This window comes from Bufo gargarizans, chromosome 2 (genome assembly GCF_014858855.1).
Source record: "Bufo gargarizans isolate SCDJY-AF-19 chromosome 2, ASM1485885v1, whole genome shotgun sequence".
In the NCBI taxonomy this organism is placed as follows: domain Eukaryota; kingdom Metazoa; phylum Chordata; class Amphibia; order Anura; family Bufonidae; genus Bufo; species Bufo gargarizans.
In genome coordinates this window covers 88,436,251-88,445,132 of record NC_058081.1, presented here as the reverse complement: position 1 = coordinate 88,445,132, position 8,882 = coordinate 88,436,251, and the positions used below count along the sequence as shown (strand labels likewise).

The 8,882-nt window shown below is 39.2% G+C and overlaps 1 protein-coding gene across 1 annotated transcript; it reads right to left on the bottom strand.

Moving 5' to 3' along the window:
- Nucleotides 1-1,249: 1,249 nt before the first annotated feature.
- LOC122929510 (gastrokine-1-like) lies at nucleotides 1,250-6,660 on the bottom strand. Its single transcript, XM_044283114.1, has 6 exons — nucleotides 6,585-6,660; nucleotides 5,348-5,389; nucleotides 4,834-4,971; nucleotides 3,935-4,045; nucleotides 2,435-2,570; nucleotides 1,250-1,550 (listed from the first exon to the last, which is right to left on the bottom strand). The coding sequence occupies exons 1-6, from the start codon at nucleotides 6,594-6,596 to the stop codon at nucleotides 1,459-1,461; spliced, it is 531 nt and encodes a 176-aa protein (XP_044139049.1). The 5' UTR covers nucleotides 6,597-6,660; the 3' UTR covers nucleotides 1,250-1,458.
- Between the last annotated feature and the right edge of the window lie 2,222 nt (nucleotides 6,661-8,882).

The window sequence follows — 8,882 nt, the reverse complement described above, 5'->3', positions numbered from 1 at the left end:
ATGAAAGGGTTAAAAAGAGCACAATCTATCAATGTTGCCTGATACACCGATTGGGACTGAAAGTGTGTTTGCCCAATTCTAGTAATTAATGCGGATTCCCAAAACCAAAACTGGGTAGGCGGTATCACAAGGTAAGTATGAGAGCCTAATGGTCAGTATCCCAAAAAATGCTAGAGTGAAAGCAGCTGAAAGAAAATTGACCCTTATGAAAAATGCCCCCTAAACTGTTTACTCATTTCAACAAACAAAACGGGGAAGACTCTCAAAAGAAACTTCACCACCTGCCCACCACTAACTAAAGCTCCCACGTGCTGCGTCACAGGGCTCGACGCGTTTCGTCAAAGACTCATCAGGAGCAAAGTTTTTTAAGCAAAATCTAGAGCATGTAGTGGAACACGGACGCTGTAACACTGGTGTTGTGTGACAGCCTATCCGGCACTGTGATGGCCATGAAGTGGCCGCGCAAACCGTCTGTATATGAAGGGGAGTAAGACACACTGCCAGGAGGGACGGAGCACATGTGGCCAATGAAGCACAAGCGGGGAGGAGGGAAACTCCTTGACCCATTAGTGTCCTCCAAGGTCACATGAGATCAGTCCTGCATCCTTCTATGGATACACTAAACAGGGACAATTACCACTTGTATTTAGCTATATCAGCTAAATACAAGCGGTAATTGAAACGGGGGGAGGGACAGTAAAAGCTAACAACAAGCGAGCTATTAGTTGTATTTGTGATACATTTCCCATTTAATTAGTATTAATAAAGTATATTCGTTTTAGCGCCTCCATTCTGTCCATGATATTAGCTTTAATTGAGACGTGTACCTCAGATAATTTCCAAACAGTAAACCTTTAAGCTCCCCCTAGAGGTGGCTAAAGGCAAGCTAAATTTTAGCATTAAAGGTGTTTTCCATCACTATAAAAATGTTGGCTTCTTCTTAGAGTAGGCCATTTAAATCCTGGAACCCCCCTTGATCAGCTGAGTGGCTGTGGTGCATTTATTATTTACCAAACAGAGCTCCATACTTTTGTTAATGGAATGATCTTCAATTAATAACTGATTAAGCAACAATTTATTTTTGTTTTTTAAAGATTCTCTAAATAAATTATGTAACTGAATGTATTTGTTCATTTAGAATAGAGTAAAAAAACTGAGAGCGCATTGAAGTAGTCTTGTGTTATTACGAGATTTGCCCCTCATTGCAGGATGCATCCTAAATATTTGCTGAATATAATAACATTGGATACAGAGTGAAAATGGGAGAACAAGACAGCTGTGTTTACGGTAACTCTTTATTAATAAGAATGTCATTTTGTTTCATGTATAAAAATACGGACTATCTGACCAGTGGACACGCAGAATAGAGATGAGATGATATCAGATGGAGGGTGGAGGGAGTCTAATCACAGCAGCCAGGCACGTTCATTTAGATTAGGAGCAATGAAGGCAGGAGGTCTAGCATCCAACATTTCCACACAGAGAGATGCCCAAAAATCTCAAAATGCCGAGGTTAGTACAGCCATGCATATCCAGAAACAGACCAGCACCTAAGAGAAACCAAAAGGACATGTAACACCAGCTTCTTATTGCACCACTGACCCTTCACTGCTGAATTTGTATTATTTTTATTGAAATACAGGCTATGCAGTAAATTACGGTTTTCTGAGATCTTCTACAAGGGAATAACCTTGATGACTGACTGGCAAACAGATGAGTGGAAAGTAAATTATACATATATTTAATGTGTTTGCTCATGTGACTCTCATACCTAGTTCCACAGTTAATTTTACCCAAAGTCCTTCTGACCCATATTAGACCCATAAGACTCTAGTGGACTGAGATCTAGGGAGTTATTTGGAATCCAATAGAGAGCCGGAGACCTGTTTGCCCATTCCTACCTATGGCATGGCATTAAAATGTGGTCATTCCTATTTTCCTGACTTTTTGACCATGCAGGGACACTAATTTACTGGTGATGGAAACTAAATCACTAGCGACCATTTCAAGTTACACATACAAGCATACAGACAACTAAAACAACTTAGTAATATTAGGACCATAAAAAACGTTTCCCTTTATCTCAACTTTAAATACCATGTTGAGTATAGCATGGGAGTATGACGTGCTTGGGTTCTAAATGAAGAAATATTTTTGAACCATTGGGATTATGTACCCAAATGAAGGTCATGGTTATTTCCAAATCACTATTGTTTTACAGCTCGGTCAAGAGGTTAGCTTACTTCTTGCCTCTCTGTAAACTGGATATTTTGGGCAGATTGACAAAAAACTGATGGATCCTGTTGACTAATTTAAAATATCCTTGCTACTAGGACAAACTACTTGCAGATAGAGACCTCAAAAATGGTCTACTCATTACTTGGTTAAATCACTTGTGGGTGCACTTTTTACAGTTAGTTATCAATCAACATACCTTGGGTTTCCTGAGCAAAAAAGGTTGGGACCCCTTTGCAAAGAGCTTCAATGTTACTGCCAAACTGTGCTACATTCTTGGCTCTGGTCTGAGAGATGGAGTAGGTCAAAGTTTTTGGAGGAGGAGCATTGGGGCTCTGTGAAAACATGTTATAGAGTTAGTTACATCGATTTACAATCAGAACTAAAGTTATGAATAATCTATTAAACAAATACCGTTCTTGGCTCCTTCTTAATATTAAGGAACCAAATATTCTGCACATATCACATTCTCAATATGCCAAAGTACTCTGTGATCACACTACATATTAAGCATAACTTGGATGTCATGAAACACTGTGTGGCTTCTTATTTCAAAGAATAATTATTTTCTTTTGCATTTACGTGAAATAAAGAAACATTTGTATATCAACTAGCCTCCACCCAGAAAAAAATATGATATGTATGCGTATGTAAATAGTTTTATATGTGTGCCTAAAGTCAGTTTAAGGCTATAATGTTCACTAAAAATGTATAGCTAATTTTCAAATGTCCTGCTTTGACAATTTAAAATAAAAGGCACACAACCCTATTGCTGACAGTCAGGAGAACATTAGATCTACAGTATGATTAAGATTTTGATTAAGAAAAGTTTTCTTGGTTCAACATGGCCAGTCTTTTGTTTTATTGAAATACGGAGAACAAACATTGGCTGAGAATCAGATAAAAATTTGATGGTCGGCCACTCCTGATGAAATCAGTGGATTCAGCTGACCTTAGTATGGCCACTGTAAACTAGTGTTGAGCCCAAAGCTTCGAATCGCGAATTTTAATCGCGAATATCGCCACTTCGAGAGTTTGCAAATATTTAGAATATAGTGCCATATATTCCTATTCGCGAACAGTGTTGATCGCAAATATTCTAATCACAAATTTATCACGAATATCGGCACTTAGCAACATCCCTAGCAACCAATAGGAAAGTTGCCTACCCCTTAGTGTCGATTATGAATATATTACATTGCCGATTTTCGCAATCAAGAAAATAATGACTGGAGATCACAAATTCTCGAATTTGAGAATTTATGGCGAATATTCACCCAAAAATTATTGCAAATTCAATTATTGCCTATGCTGCTCATCACTACTGTAAACTAGTGTCAAACTGGGGATCTTTGAACCCAGCAAAATAAATGAGTGGAGGGCTTACAATCCATCGACACAGACCATGTACATGTCTACTTTTTATTTTATTGTAAACTTGGTTAGTCTCATTGCACATAGGGCACATCAGTGTCTAACAGGCTATTACTGTTTCAGTCCTTAATATACCCTTATGGCAAATTATTGTCTCGAAAGCCAGCTCCAAGTCTTCTGCTTGATCCTTGCACTCAATAATGAGTGGAGTATTTTATGCATACATCATTGCTTGTACACGTTCACCCTTTATTAAATATTCTAAAACATCTAACATATTACTTACATGAAACATCTCCAGAGCTCTACCATTATAGTGGCTTACCTGTTTCTCTTGGCTGGCTTTGCTTAGCTGTTCCAAGCTAGGGACTGCTTCTCTGTTCATTCTGCTAACCACACAAACTCTCTTGGACATAAGACGGATAGCAAAGAGACCCTGCAAGGAAATTGTATTGAAATTCATTACAACTTCAATTCTTCACATAATTATATATTTCACTGTATATGTGTCTAAACCAATGGTCATCAACCTGTGTCTCTCAAACAGTTGCTTAACTACAATCCCTTCAGCATTCAAGGCATACTGGGAGTTGTGTAGTTGTGCAACAGTTGAATAGTCACTGGTTGACAATCACTGGTCTGAACTGCAGCATCATGAAGAGTAAATGTAAGCACGTGATCTATGAATATGCCAGGAGACAATCTCAGCATACCGTACTTTGGACATTCCTCAGTGGCTTTTACCCTCCTTCAACACATTATTGCATAGGGTTCCGTTTCTATCACAAATGAACTATATCCCCTCATCTCTAGAGGAGTACACACTATTCTATCTAGTCGTAGATATAATATTAATACTGGACCCTATGGGGGATCCCGACTTTCCCCATTTTGCAGATATTGTTGAGAGAAAAACTGAGCAGGTGGATTTCAACATCTTATTCATTTGTTTTTGGGGAGATAATCTACCACCAGAGGTGTCTAGCAGCAGCCTAATCCCTTCTCCTCATTTAGAACGCATACACTCTCGGCAAAGCTGAGCCTGCATATGTATTAGGGATGGTCAGGAGAGATATAAATTTGCCGAACGTTCAATAATGTGTATGCCGAGCTCATGTTGTTATGGAGAATACAGCAAAGTGTTTACTCATATCTTATGGGAGTATTTTGATGTAGTATATTTAAGGGGTTCCTGGTTTAGAAACACAAGTATAGTTCACTTACCCTATTATAGTCCCAGATGGAATTCCATGATTTCCAGCCATTGAACTGGTTTATATTGGCAACGTTATCATGGTTATCAATGTTCACAGTCTGGTGGACATTGCCTCCATCATTGCCCTCATTGTTGATATTGATATTCTGTAAATGATGAAGGACAGTTACATGAGATGTGTACAGATGTTCTTCATGACAGCTATAGTTTAGCAATTAGTAAAATTACCACTGATGGATTACATTTTGAAGGGCAAAATCAGTTAAAAAATAAATTCTAACTTAGGAAACTAACTTATGCAAATGTTTAGTGAATCAGATCATGGCTATGAAGATCTCCCACTTGGGATGTATGTGGGAATGTGAAATCAATGGCATGCTGAAAGAATTATCTGATTACAGTAATGTGTAGTGCTTTTAATCATAGTCATTGTCATTCATCTCTAATCAGTCACAGCTAATAGGCGCATAATCTGGATATAGTCATTATGTACAGTATATAGTGCAAGGACACGTAACCTACATCAGTTGCAAAGACCACTCCAAAAAGGGCCACGAGTAAGATCTGAAATGCAAATGTAAAGGAGTTAGTGAGTAAGCCATGAAACCTGAACATTGTGATGTCTTCTTGAGAGAAAGGAACATTGTTTCTATATGAATCATGTCTTGTGCAAAAATGTCACTAATTACTATGCATGGTGAGCACAATCTTTCTGGATAGAGCAGTTTTCTATTATTATGTTTGTGACAGTCTTCATTTTTTCTTCTTTGTTTTAAAAGGTGACAGCTATTAATGGCCATTATTAAAACTCCCAATGAAGTTGTATCTCAACTTTCCTTGATTTTTTTTATTTATTTTTTTGAAGTAGCAAATCTGTAGCGGAAAATTTAGGCACTTAGGCACTTGGCATGCAGAAAAGTTAGTTAACAACCATAGAGCAGCTGTAATGGTGGACATTATGGAAATTTGTATATAAAAAGGTGTCTAAAGGGTGGTTGCACATATAGGTTTTTTAGTTGGCCGTCTTTTTGGAGCAAACAACTGCCATGGCCAGATGTTACAATAGGAAATTATGAAACATTTCATGATAGAATGCTGTGGGTGTGGCATTTTTTCAGCCATTTTCCTATATACTTCTCCATAGAAAAAAAAAATCTGAAAAACATGCAAGTAAAATGTTGTGTGACTAAAAAATCCACCTCAAAACTTGCAAAAAAAATATGCATTTTATGTTGTTTTTCACAAGGCAAAAAGTGTGGAAGCACCTGCATAGAGGGTTTTCTTACAGAAGAGTATGAAAATGCTTTCTAACATATTATCTATATCCTATATTTCTGTTAGTAAAATAGAGTAATATAGATCACAATGAAAATACATCTGCTTGAGTTTACAATCTGTCCTAATTGAGTTTAAGGCTCTCCTTCAGTTATGAAGTGACTGCATCACAAGGACATTACAAGTGAAGGTAAAGGATGAAATTCAGAGACCCTATGCTACCATATGACCCTGGACACATCCCTTACAGGAGAGGTTTATGGAGTTCTACAGTTACTGAGCTGTCTAGTTCACCTGCTCCCTTGACTGTATCTCCCATAGTTACTTTTGGCAAGAGACACATCAAAACTTAGTACCCAGAGGTACTGGAAAGATTATTTTTACATGGTCGATTACCTGCCACACTACTTATCCCCGATATGTATTTGGTAATAGTAGTAGAGCATAGGGACAGAGAGACATGAAGAAAACTTCAGATACTTACTAGAGCCTTCATTCTGTGTGGTGGAGATGACTACAAGCAGGAGAATAGCGCTACTGTATCTCCCATATATATGTGTGATAATAAGTCTTTGTCAAACAGGCCGAGCCTAAATCAGTAATCATTGGAATGGGTCCACATCAAAATGACGCATGAGCTCGATAACATTATCATTTTCTCTACAGGACATATTTATTTAATGGGACATATTTTAATGAAATCATAAACAAATAGAAATATGTGATAACCATTGACTGGGTGGGTGTAATATTGCATAAAAATCCAAATGGCCACAGAGAGACATGTTCAGCATTTCCTGTGTAATGTCTTTGATGACACAACATGCAAAATATTCAGTCTCCTGTCACATTTCAGTGTTGGCTTGGATTAGTAGTCCTGAACCTAGAACACTCTTCACATCAAATAAGACCTATGTGTCCATCTTGGCTAGTATCATAGTAACATAGTATATAAGGCTGAAAAAAGAAATTTGTCCATCCAGTTCGGCCTGTCATCCTGCAAGTTGATCCAGAGAAAGGGTAAAAAACCTGTGAGGTAGAAGCTGATTTTCCCCACTTAAGAGGGAAAAAATTCCTTCCCGACTCCAATCAGGCATCAGAATAACTCCCTGGGATCAACGACCCCTCTCTAGTAGCTATAGCCTGTAATATTATTACACTCCAGAAATACATCCAGGCCCCTCTTGAATTCCTGTATTGTACTCACCATCACCACCTCCTCAGGCAGAGAGTTCCATAGTCTCACTGCTCTTACCGTAAAGAATCCTCTTCTATGTTTGTGTACAAACCTTCTTTCCTCCAGACGCAGAGGATGTCCCCTCGTCACAGTCACAGTCCTGGGGATAAATAGATGATGGGATAGATCTCTGTACTGATCCCTGATATATTTATACGTAGTTATTAGATCTCCCCTTTATTCTAAAGTGAATAACCCTAATGTTGATAACATGTGAGAGGGAATCTAGATCTCACATCCTCAATGCTATGCTTTTGATATGACAACAGTTTTTCAGCATAATAAAACATGGCTTCTCAGCACAATTTATAATAAATATAACCCTATGCTATGCACTAAAAGGAGCCATTGGTATACAGTTTGATCAAAAAGCATAGGCCCACTTACCATGACACGGTTGCCTCTTCAAGTGGGGACCTACTCTAACTTTGGCATGGCGACCACCGGCGCCCCCGCACCGCACCAGCAGGCGACGAGATCCAGTAGCCACACATCGCCCCCACTCTGCGGCAAAGCCACCCTGGCCCCCATCACTCCACTAGCACAGCACAAAAGCAGCAATGGCTACCGCTCAGAACTGCATAATGTGAACAGGAGCAAAAAGCTAACCTGTTCACAGACTCTCAGGAACTTCAACTGAGAGGTGGTAGGAATTTATAAACCCTTTGCAGACTCCTGCCGCTTAAAAACACCAGGGACAAATGGGGAGGAGTGCTGATCCAGAGAGGGGGAAAACAGAGAAAAGACTATACAAAGTATATAACATGTGAGAGTGAATCTAGATCGCATCCTTAATGCTATGCTTTTGATATGGCAACAGTTTTTTAGCATAATAAAACATGGCTTCTCAGCAAAATTTATAATAAATATAACCCTATTCTATGCACTAAAAGGAGCCATTGGTATACAGTTTGATCAAAAAGCATAGGCCTACTTACCACAACAAGGTTGCCTTTTCAAGTGGGGACCTACTCTAACTTTGGTGCCGCACTGCGCGGTGACCACCTGCCCCCCGCACCGCAACAGCAGGCGACGGGACCCAGTAGCCACACAGCGCCCCCACTCTGCGGCAAAGCCACCCTGGCCCTAGGCCTCCACCAGCACAGCAGAAGAGTAGCAATGGCCACCACTGAGAACCGCATAATATGAACAGGTGCAAAAACTTAACCTGTTCACAGACTCTCAGGAACTCCAACTGAGAGGTGGTAAGTGGGCCTACGCTCTTTGATCAAACTGTATACCAATGCCTCCTTTTAGTGCATAGCATAGGGTTATATTTATTATAATTGTGCTGAGAAGCCATGTTTTATTATGCTGAAAAACAGTTGTCATATCAAAAGCATAGCATTGAGGATGTGAGATCTAGATTCACTCTCACGTGTTATCAACATTAGGGTTATTCATCTAATGTTGATAATCTTTCAGGGTACTGTAGTCCCCCCATTCTAGTTATTACTTTTGTTGCCCTCTTCTGAAGCCTCTCTAGCTCTGCCTTGTTCACAGGAGCCCAGAACTGTACACAGTACTCCATGTGTGGTCTGAATC